The sequence below is a fragment of the Hyperolius riggenbachi genome, chromosome 10, assembly GCF_040937935.1.
Source record: "Hyperolius riggenbachi isolate aHypRig1 chromosome 10, aHypRig1.pri, whole genome shotgun sequence".
Taxonomy (NCBI): domain Eukaryota; kingdom Metazoa; phylum Chordata; class Amphibia; order Anura; family Hyperoliidae; genus Hyperolius; species Hyperolius riggenbachi.
Genome location: NC_090655.1, coordinates 86,653,749 through 86,679,964, shown reverse-complemented (window position 1 = coordinate 86,679,964; position 26,216 = coordinate 86,653,749). Strand labels below are relative to the sequence as shown.

General features: G+C 43.4%; 1 protein-coding gene across 37 annotated transcripts in view; it reads right to left on the bottom strand.

The window, feature by feature from the left end:
- ANK3 (ankyrin 3) overlaps positions 1-26,216 on the bottom strand; it is an 825,851-nt gene that overhangs the window by 135,629 nt on the left and 664,006 nt on the right. For 36 of the 37 annotated variants that reach the window (XM_068258457.1, XM_068258458.1, XM_068258461.1 and 33 more), the window contains one exon: positions 1,605-1,728. In XM_068258457.1, coding sequence (XP_068114558.1) covers positions 1,605-1,728 — 124 coding nt within the window. Of the gene's footprint in view, positions 1-1,604; positions 1,729-22,223; positions 22,636-26,216 lie in introns of those variants that run through there. The other variant, XM_068258483.1, reaches the window with a different exon arrangement.

The following is a 26,216-nucleotide window of genomic DNA, read 5'->3' as shown; positions in this document are numbered from 1 at the left end:
TTTCTGTGAAGTCAGATATTTGGAACAGTCACACACCACCCACCATCCCCAAGTGACTGACCATACTGGAGTCTGTACATTGTGCACAGAACAGAAGCACTGGCCAGGTGACATGGGTGGGGGTACTAAGCCTGTTTGGAAGATGGGGAGGGGGAGCACTGTGATGAATTTAAACCCCCTGTCCAAGGAGTTAGTAATCCATTGGCCTGAAGCTTCCTAAGTGACTGTTACTGTATCTGCAACAATGGAAGGACCCCTACCATTCTTTATAGCAATTAATAAGTCACTCAACAGAGCCATTAGAAGCAATGATTGGTGAATCATGCTTTACTTTTTTTTTTCATTTTTACGCATTCCCGCTGGTGCAGGAACATTAACGCATACATTTTTACGTGTTAGCGGTGCAATGCGTAAATTTTTATGCTTTGCATCACTAACGCGTAAAAATGTATGCGTTAATGTTCCTGCACCAGCGGGAATGCGTAAAAATGTACGCAATGCGGCACGCCGACCTCGAGGTCGGCAAAAACTAAACTAGCTGGAATAGGGGGACTGGAGTAGCAGTGAGTGACTATCAGAGCACAGGATGGCTGCATGGGGCTGGTAGAAGCCCCAGGTGAGTGAAACTCATTTTTTTTTTTTTTTTGCTTGACGATTCCTTTAAGTCGTTAGAGGTCATTATATGCTGCTTGTGTTATTTCCTGTAGAACAGCATTGTGGTTCTTCTTCCCGTTTGCCTCCGTCTAAAGACATTTGTGGCACTTGTGATCATTTGTCATCATTTGTTATTCAACTGAAAAGCCAGCAAACGCAACTGACTTCTCTGCGCTGCACGTAGCGTCCAAGATGAACGAGATAATGACAGGATCTACCGAAACGTTTCAATGAACAACGCCAACTGCTGTTACCATTGTTGAAAAAACACGTCCGTTTATTTGAATGAAACTATGATAGATCCCTATTAAACAATGCTTTCGTTGGCTGGCAAAAACATCCCATTTACAGCCTGTGTAAACCAGCCTAATGAAGTATTATTTGCTTAAGGCACTCAAGCTGCACTGTGCAGTAGCTCTGGCACAAATGGGACACTTCAATAACGTGTAGCAAACTACTATACTTGTAACATCAGCTCAGACACCCAGCGCTGTCATATACAACACTGTCCCAGCAGCTTTACTATAGAGAAAAACACTCTGGAACTGGACTTGTTCTCGTTTTAAGCGATTGATTGAATACATGCTACATAACATCTCAAAACAAAAAAATAATAATTGCATGATTATAGAAAGACCATTTAAGATAACTTTATTGCAACAAAGAAATAAAAATAAAACATTTTCAGATCATCATGGGCTTCTCAAGTCACTCTCCACAGGAGTACTGAAAGCTCAAAGTATCGCTAGTCGTATTATTGGACAGCGCAAGAAAGAAACCAATAAATGTAGGTGTGTTTAATAAATGCTTGGCTCGTTTTCCACATTTATGTGTTAATGTATACATTGTGATTATGGGTTTTGCCATTGCCTTGCAATGGTGGAAAATCATAAATGGAAAAAATGAATTTGAATGGTGTAGCATGGAATAAAGGACAGACAGAGACCCACCTGGCTGATCTGGCTCCTAGACTGAAGCCCATATACCCTTCTTGGGGTAAAGAATCGTCCCCCAGTTCTTTTAGGTCCTGCGGCCCAAGGTACTTGTCTGTGTCGCCTGTCATCGCATCTTCACCTATCAAAGAAAGAAGTGACTGTTTACCCACATATTAATATGACGGGAAATCCTCTCAATGAGTTAATGACAGAACAGCCTGAGGGCTTTTTCCATAGTGTGATGACAGTATGCACACCCAGCACCAGGAGAGCACAGAGATCACTGCATCTCTCTGTGTCACTAAATCATGCACAACCAGAAGTGTTAGAGTTACCACAGCTATTTGTTTTATGTCTCTAGGAAAGGATACGGGTGTGAAATTGTGCTCAGTAACACAAAGGTGATATCATCAACTATAAATACATGGCAATTGTGAGGCAAATATGACTGCCATCATAAGAGTAACAAAGGGATTATTACAGATGCTCTGAACCACATTAATTTAAAGGACAACTGAAGTGAGAGGGATATGGAGGCTGCCATATTTATTTCCTTTAAAGCGGACCTCAACTCAGAACTTTCTCTCTGCTCTAAAAGATACACAACAGCATAATAACCTTTAAGGCTACTTTCCCACCAAGACGTTGCGTTTTAGGGGAAGTTATGGTCGCATAACGTGCCCCTAACGCAACGTATGGTGGTGTTGAAGTTGGACGTCAGATTGAGCCACGTTATGCAGCTCTCAAAGCAGCCGCTCCAGGTTAGTGATAGGAAGTCCGGATCTTTTTAAGGATTCGGATCATTTGAATCTGATCATTGAAAAGATCCGGATCTTTGAACCGAATCATTTGAATCATTTTAGTAGGGAAGCAGACTGGGTGAAATGACTAGCAGGACAGGACTTTCCCTGCACTGTACATACTGTATATTCCTGTTTCTTCCAGACAGACATCCACTGTGAACCGAATCTTTCATTGTGATGATCCGGATGATTCGACTCAAAAAAAAAGGATCCGAATCAAATGAACGATTCGTTCATGATCCGGACAACACTACAGTCCTACCAGGAGTCTCTGCAGTGCAGTGAATATTAATCAGCCATGTGGCTGGCCGTGGAGGAGGAGGGGAGACGACCTCCTCCAACATTACTGATCATGTGCAAGCAGTCTAACGCTGCTTAGCCCAGTATAATGTACAGCATGCAGCACTTTGTTTAAACGTGCTGTGTTACTATGTAACGCAACGTGGGCACTGTGAACAGCACAATTGATTTTACAGTGCTGAGTTAGGCTGCGTTACTGGCTGCTGTAACGTGGGACTTTAATGTCCCACTGTGAAACCAGCCTAAAGGAAAACATTTCTTTGTTACAGCTGATACAAATCCTAGAATAAATCTGCACTATTTCTACTTCCTGCTTTCATGGTAGCAGACATATTGTTAACAGCCTGTGCTTTCAAATGAGCTTATCTGCCGTGGCAGTCAGGTGACCCAAAGGAGAGATCAAATTACAAATTGTCATGAGACACCGATGAGGGCGAATTAGACACACGTAACTCTCTAAATACATACAGGGTACGGTTTCTCTGTTTTCCTCTCGTCCTGTGCAAGAGTTCAGGTCCACTTTAAACAATGCAGATTGCCTGGCTGTACTTATAATACTCTGTCTTTACTTTAAGCCAAAGAGCAGGTCAGCAGAAAATCAGATGTCAGGACAAGCAGGTCAAAAAGAAAATCAACCAAGCTTGTCTGGTTGCTATGGGTTTCCCCTAATAAGCTGACTCCTCCCTACTTATACGCACACACCTGGAAGTCAAGCTTAGTGTTCTTGTTTAGTTGACAAATGAAGTATTAGTGGCGTTTAGGGTCCTTTTATTCCTACTCAGATGTTGGTTTCTATAGTCTGCTCTGCTTTACCCCCTGTTCAATATACCGTCCCAAACAATCATGGATGGCAAATTGTATGCAAATTGTATGCACCTTGAAAATGGACCAGTCAAATTCAGCCATTACATAATCTGATTGGTCCATGTTCAAGCTGCATACATTTTTATAAATTCAGTATACCGTAAAATGTACATCAACTCAGAAGTATTTGCATCTCATCGACCAGCCCTGCAAATTAGTCATGTGATAACTAAATAAGCAACAAAGTAAAGAAATAAACCAAACACACAAAGCTGCATAAACCAGAAAGGTCAAGAGCTTTAATAGGCAAAGTTCCAGTTAGTTATTAATGTCTGGCTGTTCAGTGACTGATAGAGTCATCCCTCCACACTGCACTCACCACAGTTGTATTACTTCACCTTATACTGCACATAAATATCAATGATGTGGTGTTTGCTTAGGTTTACAAGCACAAAGCCTGCTCTGTTTGACTAGCTCAGAACATATACACTTTGCAGACCGGCTGCTGCACTTCCTGCTCTTAGTGACAGCGCTGGTTAAACTATTACTTTCCCAAATGTCTATTGTAGGGAAGGTCAAGTAATGGATAGCATGCAGCTCTATGGGAACTGACAGTGGTAAATATATGCTGTAGTTCCCTATTCACAAACTGCTGCAGTGATTGCTACATGATGATGAGATAGACTGATAGAAGCAGACAAGCACATACACTTACAGGTTACAATAGGGCAGTAATAATAAATATTACTTTATTTTCCTAGTTATCAACAGTTATCAGAGGTCTAATTTAGATATATATGCCTGTACTTATGGACAGATGAAGTTTATTGATATTTTAGTCACATTGGCAATCTTCACATTAGCAATCTTTACTGGTTTTACATACATGCAGCGGTATGTTCTGCAGTGTTTTACAGAATACAATGTACAATTCACATCGGTTTCTGGCCCAACGGACCTTACATACTAATTCTGTGATATGTAATTGACCTTGTAGCTGGTTCTTCCATAGTGTGAGGGAACAATAGTGAGAGGAACCTTCACAATCTGAACCAGAGTGTGTGTATTAGTATGCCACTGATGAGCTGGGCGCAGGGTGAGCCGAATGATGGCTCTCCCTGCTGCCACTCAAATCACCCTGCTGCCAGCAGCGTTAAATACAATTCCCCCTCCAAATCGACACAACTCAGAGGGAGAAGTAATTCAGAGTCCGGTGATCACTGGAACCCTCGAATTGCCCTTATGCATCCTATAGCATTGCTACTAAAGTGGTGCCTAGTTTTAGCACTGAGCGCCAAAACAATCTGCTTTGCAGCCAGAGCAGGATCATCCACAAGTCACCCTAGGCAGGTGCCTGGGGCCTAGTGGATGTTAAGGAGCCCAGCTTCCGTTTTCTGTGACCTAACATGCACCTCAATTTACCAAAAGGACCAAAAAGCCACTACTGCCACTTCTTTGCCAAGAGCCCCATTTCATCTTAAAGGACAACTATAATTGGAGAGATATGGAGGCATCCATATGTATTTTCTTTTAAGCAATACCAGTTGCCTGGATACCCTGCTGATCCTCTCCCTCTAGCTCTTCAAGCCATAGATCCTAAACAAGCATGCAGCAGATCGGGTGTTTCTGACATTAGTGTCAAATCTGACAAGATTAGCTGCATGCTTGTTTCAGATACGTTATTCAGACACTACTGCAGCCAAATAGATCAGCAGGGCTGCCAGGCAACTGATATTGTTTAAAAGGAAATAAATAAGGCAGCCTCCATATCCCTCTCACTTCAATTGTACTTTAATCCATATCTGATCCCAATTGTTTTGGTAATAACTGGATTGAGTAGGCTGGATTTTCCCAACCAATTACAAATGTTCCCCAAGACCGTGTTATAGTTTGTTGTGATTTCTGCAGGAGTGACAGGACATGATTAGAGATGTCCCGAACGGTTCGCTGGCGAACGGTTCCAGGCGAACTTCGGTGGTTCGCGTTCACCTACCAAACGCAAACTCTCTCGAAAGTTCGATTCGCCCCATAATGCTCTATGGAGCAAAACTTTGACCCTCTCCATCACAGTCAGTGGACACATTATTACCAATCAGACTGCACTCACTGGTGGAGCCCCACCCCCCCCCTTATACAAGGCAAGATCCTTGAGCCATTTGACTCACTCATCTGCCTATACTAATTAGTTAAGGGGCAGCTTCTACACACTCTGCTAGGGAGATTTTAATTGGGCTCCACCCTCCTCCCTATTCCCTCCTCCCTCCTACCGGAGGGAGGAGGGTCTCATCTGCCAGAGAATTATGTTATTTCAAAAGCCAGTTTACATACCATAGCTGAGAATTGAACCCAGGTCTCACTGTGTGGTGGGCAAGTACCTTAACCGCTGTACCACAACAGTACTAACTGAAGCTGGCCTAGCATTTACCATTTATGCTCAATCCAAGAGAAAAATTTTACAAGATAGCAGTGTTAGGAAGGTCTCCTACTGAATAGGTGCTGGCTTACTGAACAGACAGAGACGAGATTCAACAGTTGTCAAGAGAAAAATTAGACAATATAGCAGTGTTAGGAAGACTTGCCTAAGGTCTCCTACTGAATAGGTGCTGGCTTACTGAACAGACAGAGACGAGATTCGACCTCTGGTCTCCTGTGTCAGAGGCAAAGCCCTTAACCATTACACCATCCAGCCACTGCTTACAGATATGTAGCCAGGCATGGCCTTGTCTTTTGCGTTCAACAGTTGTGCAAAGAGAACCCCAGATAGCCAGGTAGATTCATATCTCTCTCTTTCTCTCTCTCTCTCTCTCTCTCTCGCTCTCTCACTTTCTCTCTCTCTCGTAGGGATGGTCACCGCTTCCCGCGGAATTGTATTTTTGAGCATAAATGGATTGAGCATAAATGGTACATGCTAGGCTGGCTTCAGCATGTAGTGTTGGTGAGAGAGGGAGAGAGAGAGAGAGATGAATCTATCTGGCTATCTGGGGTTCTCTTTGGACAACTGTTGAACACAAAAGACAAGGCCATGTCTGGCTACATATCTGTAAGCAGTGGCTGCATGGTGTAATGGTTAAGGGCTCTGCCTCTGACACAGGAGACCAGAGTTTGAATCTCGTCTCTGTCTGTTCAGTAAGCCAGCACCTATTCAGTAGGAGACCTTAGGCAAGTCTTCCTAACACTGCTATATTGTCTAATTTTTCTCTTGACAACTGTTGAACACAAAAGACAAGGCCATGTCTGGCTACATATCCGTAGGCAGTGGCTGCATGGTGTAATGATTAAGGGCCCTGCCTCTGACACAGGAGACCAGGGTTCGAATCTCGTCTCTGTCTGTTCAGTAAGCCAGCACTTATTCAGTAGGAGACCTTAGGCAAGTCTTCCTAACACTGCTATCTTGTCTCATTTTTCTGTTGGAATGAGCATAAATGGTAAATGCTAGGCCAGCTTCAGTTAGTACTGTTGTGGTACAGCGGTTAAGGTACTTGCCCACCACACAGTGAGACCTGGGTTCAATTCTCAGCTATGGTATGTAAACTGGCTTTTGAAATAATATAATTCTCTGGCAGATGAGACCCTCCTCCCTCCGGTAGGAGGGAATAGGTAGAAGGGTAGAAGGGGAGGAGGGTGGAGGGTGAAGGGAGGAGGGTGGAGGGACCCCTAAAATAGGGGTCTGTGTGAAACCTAGATGTTAGCCTGGGACATTTGATGTGTATTTCACTCAATCATGTCTGCCTCCAGGTATTAGAGCCTTTGAAACATGTTTTCTATCATTTTTCTAGGCGTTAGAATTTTTTCTATTTTTCAAAGTTCGCCTCCCCATTGAAGTCTATTGTGGTTCGCAAACTTTTTCGCGAACCGAACCTTTCGCGGAGGTTCGCGAACCGAAAATCGGAGGTTCGCGACATCTCTAGACATGATTAGTTGCTTGTATATAGTCTCCTAATAACAGTTGCCGATCCTTCAGCATGAAGGTGAGAGGGGAGAAAAGGGAAGCAACATCCAGTTACTGTAACTGTGACTGAACTCCTGGGAATGTGTACTGTACTTATATAAGCAAACACAAAACTGTCCAGCAGAAGTATGAAATCATGACTGGCCTCCTGTTCCAAGTATTCACACAATAGACAAGGCTGAGCGCAGGTCAGAAAATTTAATGCCAGACACCAATCAATCTTCAAAGTACACATTATCTGTTTTCCAACAAGAGGAAGTCATAACTTATTGTAAAAGCACTATCAGGCGTCACATAAACATTCCAATGAAGTTCACACCATTAACAGCTTGAGGGCCTCCTCACACTAACTGCAGTGACCATTGCTCTGGTCCACTTCACCCTATAGCTGTCCTGGCTCACTCTTCTGTAAAGTGCCACTATTCATGCCGCAAATGGTGCAATGAGGCATCCACTTATCTTGAACAGGGCTGGCCCACTCCCTTCTTCTTCGTGGTCAGCAGCATTGCGGAGATATGTGCACCGCTCAGCACCACTGTCTATGTCAGGCATGGGCAAACTTGGCCCTCCAGCTGTTAAGGAACAACAAATCCCACAATGCATTTGCCTTTATGAGTCATGAATGTGGCTGTCAGACTCCTGCAATGCATTGTGGGACTTGTAGTTCCTCAACAGCTGGAGGGCCAAGTTTGCCCATGCCTGGTCTATGTGAATGGACCCCAAGATATTACAAGGATGCCTAGATTACAACAAGCCCTTCTTTTGTAATCCAATACCCCGGTCCATTTTTCCTTCTCTTTTGTCCCCCTTTAATATACAGTGGGATGTGGAAGTTTGGGCAACCTTGTTAATAGTCATGATTTTCCTGTATAAACCATTGGTTGTTATGATAAAAAATGTCAGTTAAATATATCATATAGGAGACACACACAGAGATATTTGAGAAGTGAAATTAAGTTTATTGGATTTACAGAAAGTGCGCAATAATTGTTTAAATAAAATTAGTCAGGTGAATACATTTGGACACTGTTAACTCTCAAATGACCTGAAGACAAAGATTGTTCACCATCATGGCTTAGGGGAAGGATACAGAAATCTGTCTCAGAGATTTCAGCTGTCTGTTTCCACAGTTAGGAACATATTGAGGAAATGGAAGACCACAGGCTTAGTTCAAGTTAAGGATGAAAGTGGCAGACCAAGAAAAATCTTGGATAAACAGAAGCGACGAATGGTGAGAACAGTCAGAGTCAACCCACAGACCAGCACCAAAGATCTACAACATCATCTTGCTGCAGATGGAGTCACTGTGCATTGTTCAAACATTCGGCGCACTTTACACAAGGAGATGCTGTATGCGAGAATGATGCAGAGGAAGCCTTTTCTCCACCCACAGCACAAACAGAGCCGCTTGAGACATGCTAAAGCACATTTGGACAAGCCAGCTTAATGTTGGAATAAGCTGCTGTGGACTAATGAAACTAAAATGGAGTTATTTGGTCATAAGAAGGGGCGTTATGCATGGAGGAAAAACAACACAGCATTTCAAGAAAAACACCTGCTACCTACAGTAAAATATGGTGGTGGTTCCATCATGCTATGGCGCTGTGTGGCCAGTGCAGGGACTGGGAATCTTGCCTAAGTTGAGGGATGCATGGATTCCACTCAGTATTAACAGATTCTGGAAACCAATGTCCAGTTATCAGTGACAAAGCTGAAGCTGCGCCGTGGCTGGATCTTTCAACAAGACAACAACCCTAAACACTGCTCAAAATCCACTAAGGCATTCATGCAGAGGAACAAATACAATGGTGGCTGGTTAAGGGCTCTGCCTCTGGCACGGGAGACCAGGGTTCGAATCTTGGCTCTGCCTGTTCAGTAAGCCAGTAATTCAGTAAGGAGTTCATTGGGCAAGACTCCCTAACACTGCTACTGCCTACTGAGTGTGCTCTAGTGGCTGCCTCGCAAGCGCTTTGAGTCCGACAGGAGAAAGGCGCTATACAAATACTGCCATTATTATTATTATATTCTGGAATGGCCAGCTCAGTCCCCAGACCTGAATATAATTTAAAATCTGTGGTGTGAGTTAAAAGGAACCTAGACTGAGAGGGATATGGATGTTTCCTTTTAAACAATAACAGTTGCTTGTCAGCTCTGCTGATCTCTGATTGCAGTAGAGGCTGAATTACACACCTGAAACAAGCATGCAGCTAATCCAGTCTGACTTCAGTCAGAGCACCTGATCTGCATGCTTGTTGAGGGGCTGTGGCTAAAAGTATTAGAGACACAGGCTCAGCAGGAAAAATGGTATTATTTTAACCACTTGATGACCCACCCTTTACACCCCCCCCCCCCTTAAGGACCAGCGCTGTTTTTAGTGATCTGTGCTGGGTGGGCTCTGCAGCCCCCAGCACAGATCAGGGTGCAGGCAGAGCGACCAGATCCCCCCCCCTTCCCCCCCCCCTATGGGGATGATGTGCAGGGGGGGTCTGATCGCTCCTGCCTGCCTGAGGTTTGCGAGGGGGGCACCTCAAAGCCCCCCTCCGCAGCAAAATTCCCCCCTCCCTCTCCTACCTTTCCCCCCTGGTGATCCGGGCTGCACAGGACGCTATCCGTCCTGTGCAGCCAGTGACAGGCTGTCCCCTGTCACATGGCGGCGATCCCCGGCCGCTGATTGGCCGGGGATCGCCGATCTGCCTTACGGCGCTGCTGTGCAGCAGCGCCGTACAATGTAAACAAAGGAGACATATGTCTCCTACGTTTACATTTAGTCTGCGAGCCGCAATCAGCGGCTCGCAGGCTATTCACGGAGACCCGCTCCGTGACCTAACAGGAAACGGCCGCTCGCGCGAGCGGCCTTTCCTGATTAATTAGGGAGGCAGATGTGCGTCGCTGGTCCTCCAGCTACCACTTTGCCGCCGCACGGTATGAGTGTGCGGACGTCAAGTGGTTAAACAGAAAAATCCATATCCTTCTCAGTTTAGGTTCCCTTTAAAGAGGTTTAAAACTGACAAAATATTCAACAAAAATGTGTTTTCCTACTTTTTGTAACCCATACAATTATCATATTTGCTTTTGTGCACAAGTATTATAATTCATTTAGACATTATAACTTCCCAAAGTTCAGTTTATTTACTTTGAAAGAGAGTAACCTTTGAAAGCTGCTGGGGCATTTTATTCACAACTGTTGTAATTCTGTTTTAAATGCAGCCATCCATGATTTCTGACCTGTCTTTCACTCCAGGACTCATTAGCATAAGTTTCTACACAGCCAGAGAATGTTTACTTAATTGTATCAAGTAAAGAATGTATACAGAAGATAAGCTAATCACCAGTTCCGGTGTTGCAGCCCCTGCAGGAAAAAAAAAGTCAGCCATGTGATGTAAACCTTTAAAGGGAACCAGAGATGATCGTTTCACACAAAATAAACATATCAGTCGATAGCTTGTAAAGTATAAATGCTCTACCGCTCTGGTGTGCCTTTTTTAGTGTTTTTTATCCATTATTGGTCCAGGAAAAATCAAATATGGCCGCCGGCTCATATCCCTTCTGCTTCCAGGTTATGAGTTGTTCTGGATGTGCTGTCTAGGCTATATGAGACTAGGCTGCTATCTTAGGCTATATGAGAAAGGCTGCTGCAGCCTTTCATCTGTGTGCTTTCATTTTGGTATGATGTGCAGCTGCCTGTAGGAAGTCTCTCTCATAGGAATGAAACTGCAGTCATCATCATTATCTATGCAGAGAGAGTGCATACAGATCATATTGCAGCCACACTTGTCCGTTTCAGGGATTCTCTCTCAGCAGGAGCAGCCCCTCCCATGTCATCACAGCTCTCTGTATGCAAACCAGGAAATCTGAGCCAGGAGGTGGCAGGCTTGGGCTTGAAAAGACTCCACAGAAGAGTGACTCAGCTATAATGATTCCAGGTCAAACCTAGACTGAGCCAGTCGGGGATTCTTATCACAGCTGATAATAGACTAATCAAGCAGATAAGAATGAAACTAAAAGCAGGGTAGGTGTTTACTGTCATGTTCCCACTGATAAATGTAATAAAATACATGAGGGTGCTTCGTCTCTGGTTCTCTTTAAATGCTGTTTTACTAAAAAAAAACAAAAACAAAAACATTCTGTTAGTACACTATATGCTGTAAACAATCTTTTAGAGCAAATAAGAAATACTGGGTTATATTCCACTTTAAAAGGGACTCCGAGCAGTGATTAAAAACAAAATCTGACCTTACCTGGGGCTTTCTCCAGCCCACCGTAGGTCAGGCGGTCCCTCGGCGTCCTTCTGGCTCCTCTCCCGGTCCCTCCGCAGAAACTACACCCGGCGGCTCCAGGCCCGAGTGTCGGGCTCCCTCTTCCTGAAAGATGACGTTAGTCGTAATCACGCCGGCCGCCTCGCATCATCACGTCGGCCGGCGTGACAGTACTGTGCATGCGTGGTTTAATCACGCATGCACAGTACTGTTTTTAATCACTGCTCGGAGTCCCTTTAAAGAAAGCTGTCCATGCTCGGAAGCAATCAAACCTGAATGAACTAGAGATGTTTTATAAAGAGGAATGGTCCAAAATACCTTCAACCAGAATCCAGACTCTCAGTGGAACCTACAGGAAGCATTTGGAGGCTGTAATTTCTGCAAAAGGAGGATCTACTAAATATTGATTTCATTTCTTTTTTTTTTGCACCTTTTTATGCACCTGCTTAATTTTGTTTACAAATTTACAAAACAATTATTGCACACTTACTGTAAATCCAATAAACTTCATTTCACTTCTCAAATATCACTGTGTGTGTCTCCTGTATGATATATTTAACTGACATTATTTATCATAACAAACAACATTTTATACAGAAAAATCAGGACGATTAACAAGGTTGCCCAAACTTTTGCATCCCACTGTAGGTATTTCTATAGTAAGATTCTTAATTTCCCTAAAACTTACTTTCATCTAAACTGTTGTATTGTTTATTTTCAAAGACCAGTTTGAAAATCACTGACAAATAAAGGACAGCTGTGGCTAGCTTAATTAATAAAAACATGTATTTTGCTCACAAATTCATCCTGGTATGAACAACTCAGAGAGTAGTGAGGGACTGATCAAAGGCATGTCATACAGGTGGTCCTCTTTGTTGTTATGTTTTATTTATATAGCGTCAACATCTTCTGTAGCGCTGTACATAGCACAAAACAAATATTTGGGGCACATACATGTCCTTCTCAAAAAATTAGCATATTGTGATAAAGTTCATTATTTTCTGTAATGTACTGATAAACATTAGACTTTCATATCTTTTAGATTCATTACACACAACTGAAGTAGTTCAAGCCTTTTATTGTTTTAATATTGATGATTTTGGCATACAGCTCATGAAAACCCAAAATTCCTATCTCAAAAAATTAGCATATCATGAAAAGGTTCTCTAAACGAGCTATTAACCTAATCATCGGAATCAACTAATTAACTCTAAACACCTGCAAAAGATTCCTGAGGCTTTTAAAAACTCCCAGCCTGGTTCATTACTCAAAACCGCAATCATGGGTAAGATTCCTGACCTGACTGCTGTCCAGAAGGCCATCATTGACCCCCTTAAGCAAGAGGGTAAGACACAGAAAGAAATTTCTTAAAGAGACACTGAAGCGAAAAAAAATATATGATATAATGAATTGGTTGTGTACTATGAATAATTACTAGAAGATTAGCAGCAAAGAAAATATTCTCATATTTTTATTTTCAAGTATATAGTGTTTTTTCTAGCATTGCATCATTCTCTAATATGTGCAGATTACAAAACACTCAGCATTCAAAATGATGCTTTCAGAGCAGTCTGTGAACTAATTAACTCTCCTCTGCCAGAGGAAAAGTGAATAGTTAACTAACAGTAGAGATAATAAAAGTCAGAAAACAGCCCTCTCCACGACTTTTGAAAGTCGTAGAGATAATGGCTTTTTTGTATAGAGATAACAACTGGAGTTTCTTAACTCTTCCTGTACTGGAAACAATTAGACTGATGTATCTGATCTTAATGTTTTATTTCTTAGCTGTACTACACATCTAAATCATAATATCATAGTTTTTTTTTCGCTTCAGTGTCTCTTTAACCTCCTTGGCGGTATGAAAAATACCGCCAGGAGGGAGCGCAGCAGTTTTTTTAAAAAAAAAAAAATTTTTAATCATGTAGCGAGCCGAGGGCTCGCTACATGATAGCCGCTGCTGAGCGGCACCCCCCCGCCCTCTTCGATCGCCTTCGGCGATCTCCGATCAGGAAATCCCGTTCATAGAACGGGATTTCCTGGAGGGCTTCCCCCGTCGCCATGGCGACGGGGCGGGATGACGTCACTGACGTCGGGACGTCATTGGGAGTCCCGGGCCACCCCTCGGCGCTGCCTGGCACTGATTGGCCAGGCAGCGCTGGGGTCTGGAGGGGGGGGGGGCCGCGCCGCAGCAGATAGCGGCGATCGGGCAGGGGCCGGCGGCGATCAGAGTGCTGGCGCAGCTAGCAAAGTGCTAGCTGCGTCCAGCAAAAAAAAAATTATTAAAATCGGCCCAGCAGGGCCTGAGCGGCACCCTCCGGCGGCTTACCCCGTGTCACACACGGGGTTACCGCCAAGGAGGTTAACGCATAGGCTGTTCCCAGAGTGCTGTATCAAGGCACCTCAGTGGGAAGTCTGTGGAAAGGAAAAAGTGTGGCAGAAAACGCTGCACAACGAGAAGAGGTGACCAGACCCTGAGGAAGATTGTGGAGAAGGACCGATTCCAGACCTTGGGGGACCTGCGGAAGCAGTGGACTGAGTCTGGAGTAGAAACATCCAGAGCCACCGTGTACAGGCGTGTGCAGGAAATGGGCTACAGGTGCCGCATTCCCCAGGTCAAGCCACTTTTGAACCAGAAACAGCTGCAGAAGCACCTGACCTGGGCTACAGAGAAGCAGCACTGGACTGTTGCTCAATGGTCCAAAGTACTTTTTTGGATGAAAGCAACTTTTGCATGTCATTCGGAAATCAAGGTGCCAGAGTCTGGAGGAAGACTGGGGAGAGGGAAATGCCTGAAGTCCAGTGTCAAGTACCCACAGTCAGTGATAATCTGGGGTGCCATGTCAGCTGCTGGTGTTGGTCCACTGTGTTTTATCAAGGGCAGGGTCAATGCAGCTAGCTATCAGGAGATTTTGGAGCACTTCATGCTTCCATCTGCTGAAAAGCTTTATAGAGAAGAAGATTTTATTTTTCAGCACGATCTGGCACCTGCTCACAGTGTCAAAACCACTGGTAAATGGTTTACTGACCATGGTATTACTGTGCTCAATTGGCCTGCCAACTCTCCTGACCTGAACCCCATAGAGAATCTGTGGGATATTGTGAAGAGAAAGTTGAGAGACGCAAGACCCAACACTCTGGATGAGCTTAAAGAGGAACTCCAGTGAAAATAATGTAATAAAAAAAAGTGCTTCATTTTTACAATAATTATGTATAAATGATTTAGTCAGTGTTTGGCCATTGTAAAATCTTTCCTCTCCCCAATTTACATTGTGACATTTATTACATGGTGACATTTTTACTGTGGGCAGGTTATGTAGCTGATGCTAGCTGTTTTGGCTGTTAGAGACAGCTGTAAACAGCTAATTCCTGTCTGTGAGCCTTGTTACATTGTAACAAACTGCCAAAAGTACCGTGGTACTCAGAGCTTCTTGTGGGAGGGGTTTCAGCACAAAATCAGTCACACAGCACCCCCTGATGGTCTGTTTGTGAAAAGCATATTTCTTATGTAAAAGGGGGTATCAGCTACTGATTGGGATAAAGTTCAATTCTTGGTTGGAGTTTCTCTTTAAGGCCGCTATCGAAGCATCCTGGGCCTCCATAACACCTGAGCAGTGCCACAGGCTGATTGCTTCCATGCCACGCCGCATTGAAGCAGTCATTTCTGCAAAAGGATTCCCGACCAAGTATTGAGTGCATAAGTGAACATCATTATTTGAAGGTTGACTTTTTTTGTTTTAAAAACACTTTTCTTTTATTTGTCGGATGAAATATGCTAATTTTTTGAGATAGGAATTTTGGGTTTTCATGAGCTGTATGCCAAAATCATCAATATTAAAACAATAAAAGGCTTGAACTACTTCAGTTGTGTGTAATGAATCTAAAATATATGAAAGTCTAATGTGTATCAGTACATTACAAAAAATAATGAACTGTATCACAATATGCTAATTTTTTTAGAAGGACCTGTATATACCCGAGAATTTCAATACACTGTACGATCATGACAATCCAGCAATACAAGTACAAATACATACATTATTAATGTGTGGTGAGAGAGATCACTAGAATTGGTACATGTATGATAAATTACAACAAAATAAGAAACAATAGGAGGAGGTCCCTGCCCTTAAAAGCTTACAATCTAGAGAATCTTATCTAAGAAAGTTGGTTGGGAGGTATGTCAGATGCTACAGTGCAACTAGCATAGAACATTACTTCCTGGTGAAGGCATATATGGGAACATTTTAAACATCTGCACATAATCCATTGACTGGTACAAAGTGGACATTCCTATGGGTGACCATTCACTTATAGATGGAAACCAGATTCAACCAAATAGATTGCTCTCAGATCAAATCTGACCAGAGAGGGATTGAATCCTTCCACACACACCAGGCATAGATTTTTTTTTAATACATTTCAGCATAAAATCTATCAAACATCTATCAAACCACAGCGTTACACTGTTTGATGCAGTACAACACTATAGGCCATCGATCTGCCGCAGCTCCCGATCGATATCGTCTATCTGGATATCAGCATGGTAAATTGATATGTGTGTGGCCACCTATAGTGTGGTTATGTAGAGTTGTGACAAATAGACTGTATTTTTTTATTTAACAAAAGTGAAATGTAGCCTTTAATAGTGAACAAATTTTTACAAACCAAAATCAGACTTGAAGAGTCACGTGATCTCCAGCAATAGAGGATCTTTGTAAAACGGGCCCAAGAAGTCTGATGGGTTGGGAACTTTTTTGTTTTGTTTTGTTTTTTTAGAGAAATATTTCAGAGCCATTGTTCTGTAATGCTGTTATGCTAGTCTCTTGTGACAGATAATTTATTTTATGTCCTTCAAGTTTAACTTGTTTTGCACAAAACCATGTTTATTAAGTTCCCCATCTTAAAGAGAATCTGTATTGTTAAAATCGCACAAAAGTAAACATACCAGTGCGTTAGGGGACATCTCCTATTACCCTCTGTCACAATTTCGCCGCTCCTCGCCGCATTAAAAGTGGTTAAAAACAGTTTTAAAAAGTTTGTTTATAAACAAACAAAATGGCCACCAAAACAGGAAGTAGGTTGATGTACTGTATGTCCACACATAGAAAATACAACCATACACAAGCAGGCTGTATACACCCTTCCTTTTGAATCTCAAGAGATCATTTGTGTGTTTCTTTCTCACTGCAGTTCTCATGCACTGAAGTTTCAGGCTGCTCTTTTTTCTCCTGCAAACAGCTTTGCCCTTGTCTGTAATTCTTCAGTATGTGAAAGCCCAGCCAGCTCAGAGGACGATTTATCCAGCTTGTAAAAGATAAGAGAGAAGAGAGAAGCTGCTCTAATCTAAATAATACACAGGCAGTGTGCATAGAGGGGCCTGGGAGGGGGAGTTCATATCAGAACCACAACACTGAAGAACTTGGCAGCCTTCCAGACACAGGCTGACAAGTCTGACAAGGGAAAGATACATTGATTTATTACAGAGACTGTGATAGCAGAAAGTGCTGCAGTAAGCCAGAACACATTAGAATAGCTTTTGGAACTTGTAGGATGACAAAAAACAGGATGCAATTTTTGTTACAGAGTCTCTTTAATGATCTCATCACCTGTTTTGAAGTGCACAATAGCTCACTGTGTTCATGAGCACAGCTGTTAAGGTGTAAAAGGTAGATCAGTCCCTCATTATTCTTGCACACAAGAACATCATAGACGGTCGTAGTGTAAAAAAGCATAGGGGGGACAGGGGCAAACCGAGGATTTTTAAGGGGGGGTTCCTGAAATGTCTCCCTCAGCCACGCACAGTACAGTATAATAATATGGTAGGACATCATGCTGGGTACACATAATGCAATTTCCAGTCCGAACGACCAACAACGGGATCGATCAGGAACAGTTTGGATACAGATAATGAGGACAGTCGACATTGCTAATAATGGGGAAAGTGAAGCATTCACCCGGCAGGGGAACATGGCTGTGCTTACAGCTGACTCTGTGCTCTGTGAAGTTCCCCTGAGCTGCTCCATGCTCTGTATACACACTGCTGCTCCATGCTCTGTATACATGCTGCTACTTCATCCAGAGTCAGGGCCAGATTTGTACTCTTTACCGCCCAAGGCCACTGTCACCAGCCGCCCCCCCCCTTTAGTATAGGTAGCGAGATGACCCTTCCCTCCAGTATAGGTAGCCAGATTTTAATATCTACAATCTTAAAACTTGTGTAATGTGTTAAGGTGAACAATGATGCCACATGGCCACACACATCACCTGCACTATGCAGTATGGAGGAGAGAAGAGACATGGACTGGTGTCTCTCCTGTCATGTGACTTGCAAAGTGCCAGTTGGCTGCTCTGCCTACAGCTTCAGAACCACTAGAAGCATAAATGGCAGGTTCTGAGCTAATTACCAGCATTGAGAGGTCAGGTGCTAAACATGTGTCCTTATTTACCCATAGAGTTTGTGAGCATTTACAAGCTGTTGACAGACATTTACTTCCTGTGAACCACAGGTAAGGTGCTCTGTGACATTTACATTTGGCTCTTTGATGTCTGTGTTTGGCTGAAATAGCCTCCCAAATGCCACAGAATGCTTCACACAGCTTTGAGAAGCCATGGCAAAGCATTTGGCAAGCATTTGATTAGGAGTCAGTGAAGGCAGTTCAGATGCAAATTACTTTCAGATGTTACAGGCATGTTAATGAGCTAAGACATCTCCTTTGTGTTGAATAGAGTGCAAATGCACACAGACAAAAATCATTCTAATGCGCCTTTTCCATGGATGGGGATGGTTGAACTACTAGTTTGTTGAGCTATTCAACGCTCAGCTGCCTACTACAAGTGCCATTTGGCTGCAGTTACATGCAGCCGAGTGGCAGTGTTTGGCAACATGGTGCGTCATGTTTGACAGTGGTGAAAAGCCATCTCATGTGGCATGGATAGTTGCAGCTATATGAGGGGTGCGTGTTCCCCACCTGGGCCGAGTGCTAGCAAGCACCGGCCGGTGGATGGGAGTAGCTGACAGGTGTTATAATTTATTTTACAGAAAAAATAAAACAAGAGTTCTGATTGGTCTTTGTGGTTAGTTTTCACTTTCGTTCTCCAAGCTTTGGCAAATAGCATTTTATGCATTTTACTAAACAAGTATTAACGTAGCCTTAGCTGCTCACAAGAGCACATCTGCCCATAACATTCTCAGGTGTGGAAATACTAGAGCTAGCTACCTACAGCTCACTTAAGGTGCCCATACACTCGTCAGATTGGCAGCAGACAGATAAGAAATGCATCTGATGATCTATCTGATGCGTTTTTAGAACATTTTTTACCAGGATAGAATTCCAATAGATTTCAGTTTGAAATCTGTTGAAATTCGATCTGATGGCATTTTTTTGCCATCAGATTTCCATTAAGGCCAATGCAAACTGATAAGCAATCTCATCAGATCGACCTAAATTTTCCACCCTGCTAGTTCGATGGAAATCCATCGAAATCGATCGAAATCGGCCGCGATCGATCGGTCGGCCAGAAAATCGGCTGAGTGTATGGGCTGCTTAAGCAATGGAGCCTCATTCTCATGCCTGCGACTCCACTGCGCACCAATCCACCAATCTCCTACAAAACAGAAATTCCCGATCAACATTTGATCAACAAAAATGATCAAACATCCACTGAGGAAAGCCAACTTTTCTAAATAGATTTTCTTTTTTTTTTTTACCAGATTCAGTCCTTTATTGATTTTAATATCTACAATATAAAAAATTGAGTAATTTGTTAAGGTGAACAATGATGCCACATGGCCACACACATATCACTGGCAGAGCAGGGTGAAATGAGGTGTGGCTACAGTGACCACTGCCAATGCTGCAGGTGGGAGGGGGAGGGGGGATAGGAGTACAAAAAGCACAGACAGCAACAAGAGGTAGGAGCAGAGACAGTGCAGATATAGGAACAGAAGTGACCTCCCCCCCCCCCCCCCTTCCCCCAAATACATCACCTTCTGACACTTAAATGGAACTTTTTTCTGGGATTGGGGTTTACGGAGTTTGTTTGCAGACAATTCTTCATCTCTTTTCCAAAGCATCAGTAATCCTCACATCAGTCTGCACAAGCACTAAAGAACTCTGCTAACACAAATATACCCAACCCATGCATATGGGAGGCGAGCACTTCCCTATTCTATCAAGCTGTCAGTGACAACGAAATAAATCCACTCATAATCAGACAGTCACCGTCCAATCAAAGCTAATTGCACAAAAGCAGCGTGCAAGAGAACAAAAATAAGATCAGGAGTAGGAATGTGCAGGAGAAGAAATGAGCAGGAGGGATCCTAACATGCAAATCTACCAAAAAGTGTAAAGATGTGCTTAAAAATGAAAGCCAATGAATCAGCTACCAGCTAACTGTTGGGTTATTATTTGGTGGGCACGGGCTTTCATTTGCTTCCACCGAGTCCACTTCCTAGCTGATCCGTTATTTTCATGCTAGGATAATTTTCTAGTTCATCCTAGATAGATCTTCAGGTAACACGGTAATAGCTACATATGAGATTAACCCATTTATTAGCATAAGCTTCATATTCACATCAAGCACACATTTTAGACAGATATCTTCATGCAATGGCTACTGCAAGAAATAGGTCGTCATATGCAGCTGTGCTCCTGAGATCACCATGTTTCTCTTGGCCATGTTGTGGCTGTCCTCATGGCCTTCTGCCAGCAGACTGACACAAACCTGAATTCTCTGCTCATCTGAGGGTTTAGGTTTATATCAACAAAGAAGGGAGGGGGAAGTAATTGGGAGCTGGTAGCCAGAACCTCTTATCTTAGGGAGACTAATAACTAGTTAGCAGAGATGAGAGTGCACAGGACCTATGATGCTTATGTTTGCTTAAGCAAAACTCATGTGGGCCGAACCAGAATTTTGCACAGGGCTAATCATATTTAGAAAGCTGGCGACTGATTACCTGGCAAAATATCAATCAGTCAAGTGGTCAGGTATATAGCAAGGAGTTTTGAATCAGGAAGATACCATTTATTGGCTAACTTAGAGATTGATAAACAGTGAGCTTCCAGCTTATAAAAAGCCTTCGTCGGACTGGACCAGGCTTTTCATAAGCTGAAAGCTCACTTTTTATCCATGTCTAAGTTAGCCAATAAATGGCATCTTCCTGATTCAAAACTCCTTGCTTTTACTCATGGCTAACACGGTACAACACTCTACTGTCAGGTATATAAATAGCCTTCTAAATCTGTTAGGGCCTGTTTCCACTACACACAGATTGGATGCAGAAAAACTGACCCCAATGAATGCCTATGGGAAAATCTGCATCAGAAAAATTGCGCTTGGTGGAAACAGGCCTATAGACATTCATTGGATTCAGTATTTCGGCATCCAATCTGCATAGAATCTGTGTGTAGTGGAAACAGGCCCTTAAGTTCTGTGCAAAGTGTGAATTCTGATCATTGTAGAGCACAACTGTTGAGTCAATTAAATGACAACTGAAGTGAGAAGAATATGGAGGCTGTCATATTTCCTTTTAAGCAATACCAGTTGCATGGCAGCCCTACTGATCCATATGGCTGCAGTTGTGTTTGAATAACACCAGAAACAAGCATGCAGCTAATCTTGTCAGATCTGACAATGTCAAAAACACCTGACCTGCTGCATGCTCAGGGTCTGTGGCTAAAAGTATTAGAGACAGAGGATCAGCAGGATAGCTAGGCAGCTGGCATTGCGATCTTGCATGCTTATCCACGCGTTGCATCACACACAAGCAATGAAAAGTATGCTACAGCACAGTAATGCACTACCTGCAGTGCATTGGGATACTGCATGGGGGTATATTGCACCCGCCGCATTGGGGGTGCAGTGCGGTGAACGGTGTTACAAAGCCTATGATTGCCAGTGCATATGCCTGTAAAAGGTCTGATTGGTCAATGGGCACCTCAGGTTTATAGATACCTTGGCTATAAGTATTTCCACTTTCCCAGCACATGCAAATGCTGACAAAAGAGCCAGTTGAATGAATTTCCATTTGACTGCTGGCTAACAAAGGGTTAGGAGCATGCACTTGCACCTCAGGTTACAGCAGTGGCATTCCAGCAGTGACACAGGTCCCAGAACCTTTATCTCTAATTGTTTTTTCCATTGCATAGTGGGTAAAGCAAAGTTCAGGTCACTCCAGCTTCTTGCGCTTTACAACTAAACATTACCTTTCTACAGTCTTGTAATTAAAGCAATCACCCTGTTTCCATTCTCTTTTATAGGGATCATTCACTGCACACCACAGTTTCCGCGCAGGAAGCTGCAGATAGACTCTGTGTTTAACTCGCCAGACTCCATCTAAAAATACACAGCATGCAAGTGAAGCACGTACAGAAGTCTGCTTATAAAGAATAGATCATCTTTCCGCCTCTCCCATTTTATTTTAAGAGACTGGTTTAGAAGCCAGGGGAGCTTTCAGTTCCCCCCTGCATCTTGCAGTGACAAGGAAAGCAATGCGCGAGAAGTACAGCTTACAAAACCTTACTTGTTACGAGAGCCATTAGCGTTTAGAGCTGAGATAGAAGAAAGCGATCCAGAAATTCCTTATAGTCCTTAAGCAGTGAATTAAAATTAATCCAAAACAGCACAGAAGAGAAGAAAAAAACTAATTCCACGGGGTTAAGTTAACTTTTCCATGTGACAACCAACAAGTTCCAGACATTTCAATGTGCCCAGCAGAGCTCCACCAGGAATAATCCTCCAAGACAAGAGTCCCTTTAAATGTGTGTTTAGGAAACCAAGTGACAAACAACCCGAGAGGAAGAAAACAGGCAACAGGAGTCATTTAAAGTGCAGAATATGATCCTGGTGGCAAATCACTCCGCACACATCCATTGAATGCCTCTTCTGATTGGGTTGCAAACTTTGGCAAAACTCTGCAAGCAGTGAATGGTGTAAATGTGAGCCCTTGAAGTATTTGTATGTAAATAGGGATCAGCCAGGGGGTGTGGATTTTCTTTTCTGGTAATCTGAGCCTTAAAGGGACAGTGCCTCTGCAGTCACGGTGTGCTGACATCTGTAATAATAATATTATTGGCGTTTGTAGTGACATACAGTACTGAGATATAGACTTTAAAAAAAATAAATATAGAATATACTGTATGTGCAACATGATAAGAGGATTTGCTTGGACAGTGCTTGTTAATAGGATTTCCCCAGGACAACACTAATAATAAAACGTTACAGTACCTCAGCTGCTAAAGGTGTGCTCTATGGCTGAGCAGCGTTTTGGGGTCGCTGACAATTGATGGCAATTCCAAAAGCTCTATGCTAATAAAAGCCAATGGAGGCAAACACACAGGAGTGATTGGGATTAGTGAAATTGCAATTGCGGGTCCTGCAGCAGTTTTGGAGCAATTGTGCTCCAGTACAAAAGATAAGAATGCTGCAAAATCACTTTCAGGGCTCTATTAGCGCCCATTCACACTAGGGCAATTAGCAGAAATTTACCACCAAACTCTAGGACTTTCAAAAGTGCTAGTGTAATTAAAAGTATATGGCAGTAATCTCACTGACGCGATCGCTGGCGATCCTTGGTAAATGCAAATGTGATGCATGCAGCGATTGCACTTTTTTTTGCAATTTTAGAACGATTGCAGTAGAAATGTAAAATAAAAAAGTGAATCCTGATCGCTCAAAATTACAAATATGTCAAATGAAAATATGTGTTTATCAAGAGAAAAATCCTGTCTCAAAAAATGCTAATGATTTTGCTGGGATTTTGCAATCCCCAGTGTGAATGGGCCCTTAGGCCTCGTTCACATCTACCTGACGCAGATGGCCGCGTGATCCGAACGCAGCACATCCGATCGCACGCCATCTGCGCCGCTGCCTGCTGATCCCATCCATTGATAGTGATGAGATCAGCTCTGCGCTTCCGGGTAAAATGCATGCAGCAGTACGTGAGCGCTTCCCAGCGCATCGTACTGCTGCGCAGCGCAGAAGATGTGAACGGCAGAAGGGCAGTCTATGCCCTTCTGCCGTTCCGGCGGTACGCATGGTGTCAGCGTTGTGCAGCAGCGCTTAAAAGCGCTTTAGAAGTGAACGAGGCCTTACACTACTTGCGATTCAGATTTTGTTCTGATTTTATATGCAATTCCGATTTTTGATGCAATGAAAAGGCCTGTATGCTGCGTTTTTTCTTCTTGTGCCGCTAGCATCCAGTGAAAATCGCAAATTGCATTCAGAAATTGGAATTACGATTTCTGTGTAAAATAAGCCTGAAATAGCAGTATAAGGTCCGGCTCACAGCTGTAAACGCAAATTGTAATGCAGATTGCGATTTTGCACAGCTTTTTTTCAGAGTTTGCGATTCTCAATTTTGTGAATGAGAATCACGACACAATCACAAGAAAGTGCTGCATGCAGCATGTTTGCGATAGGCGATAATCACTAAGGAGCAGCAATCGCTGCAGTGAGAATAATCCCACAGGATAGGTCATGTAGCAGCGCTTTGCTGATCATCGGTGTTTAGCAAAGCCAGAGTGTGAATGGGCCCTAAAAGTGATTTTGCAGCGATATATTTGTGCCCATCCCCCTATCCCCCCCCAAGCAGGGGTCCCTTCTCCCTTAACAATAAGGAGCCCCCCCCCCCAGAGATCATCCCCGACACTCATAAACCTGCAGATCAGCAGCAACCTAAAGAGAGGTTCCAGTTGCCGCTAATCTGAGGTCTGTGGGATGGGAGCCGGATTTTATCTGCCACCTGGAGTCAGGAAGGAACTTTTTCCCTTAAAGGTAACTTGGCCCCCTGGATCAACCAGGATGTGTGAGGGTGCAGGACAGAAAGGTACCTAATGCTTGCTTCATTATTTTATTTTTTCCCCCTGGTTGTACTTGACAGATGAATGTCTTTTTTCCACCAAACTTAACTATGTGTAACTACAGTAGAATCTTGTTTTAGTAACCCTCTGGATATAGTAAACTCAATCCTCAGGTCCCAGCAAATGTGTCTGTATAAATATACAATATATGGCCCATTCTGATATAATAAACTTCTAATATAGTAAACTATTTTTCCTGGTCTCTTGGAGTTTACCATAAAGGGATTCTACTGCATCTTCAAATAGAAAGAACATGGTACCAAAACAAACCTGCCATGAGAGAGAGAGGCAGCACAGAGACCAAAAGTAACCCTGCAGGACTAATGGCCCATACTCACGGGCTACTTTTGTGGCCTGTCGCTAGCGCACGGGAGCGTGTGCGCGACAGGATGGCGACAGCTCGTCGCCAGGTCCCTCCGCGTACACACGCGGAAGAGGGATTAGTGCAGCGACGGAAGCTGTCGCCGACGTTCCTCCCCTTCGCCGGAAGCGCCGTGGATTGTCTATTGGTTGCTGTAGCTAGTCCGCATACACACGCGGATTAGCGACAGTTGCGGCGAAGTTGCGGCGGCAAGTTTCGCCATGCGATTGAACGCCGCCAATCGCCTGGCGACAGCAGCGACGAGCGACGATTCGGGGTGCACGCCTCATACTCACGGGCGACCTGTCGCCGCAACACGCACGTGCCACGTGGTTGCGGCGACAATTGTAGCCCATGAGTATGGCCCATTACAGAGTTCCACAGAAGAGACTGGAGTATCTCTGTCCACAGGACCACAATAAGCCGTACATTCCATAGAGTTGGGATTTTTGAAAGAGATGCCAGAAAAAAAGCGATTACTTAGGGCCTGGGCCCACTGACACAGTTGTATCCGCTTCTGTCCGCTTTTCAGCATCTCTAAAGATGGCCACACACGATACAATAAAATGATCCGATGTTACGGCAAGTCAATAAAAACGATCGTATCTCCCGAAAGCTTTCTTTTCATTCTACTGAAAAATCCAATCGGATTTCCCGTTTTCTTAGACTTTTATTGATCCGGAATGCCAGATATTTTTCTTCAATCTATCTAAAGATTGTATGGTGTGTGTTAGATTGTCAATTAATATACCCACCCTAGGAATTTTGTCAGAGTTTCCAATCATTTTTATCATAATTGGGGAAAAATTGAACATACGTGTGTGGTACATTGGTCATAATTTTGAAATGTTACAGTCAGAAAAATTGATTGCAATTCTTAAATTGAACAGATATTTAAAAAATTGTATGGTGTGTGGCCACCTTAACATTGATGTGTAACTGAAAAACGGATACAACTGCATCAGTAGGCTCAGGCCCTTACAGGACAGCATGTTTTCAGTTTGCCAAAAGGCATGTGGGTGGCTCCCAAAATGTATGGAGGAAGGTGCTCTGCTCAGATGAGACTAAAATTGGACTTTAAGCCAACAAAGAAAATCCTGTGTCTGGCGCAAACGCAACACACCCCATCACCACAAGAACACCATCACCATGGTGGCAGCATCAGGCTGTTGGGATGTTTTTCAGCAGCAGGGACTGGGAAACTGGTCCGAGTCGAGGGAAAGATGGATGGTGCTAAATACAGAGATATTCTTGAGCAAAACCGGTGTCAGTCCGCCAGTGATTTCAGACTGGA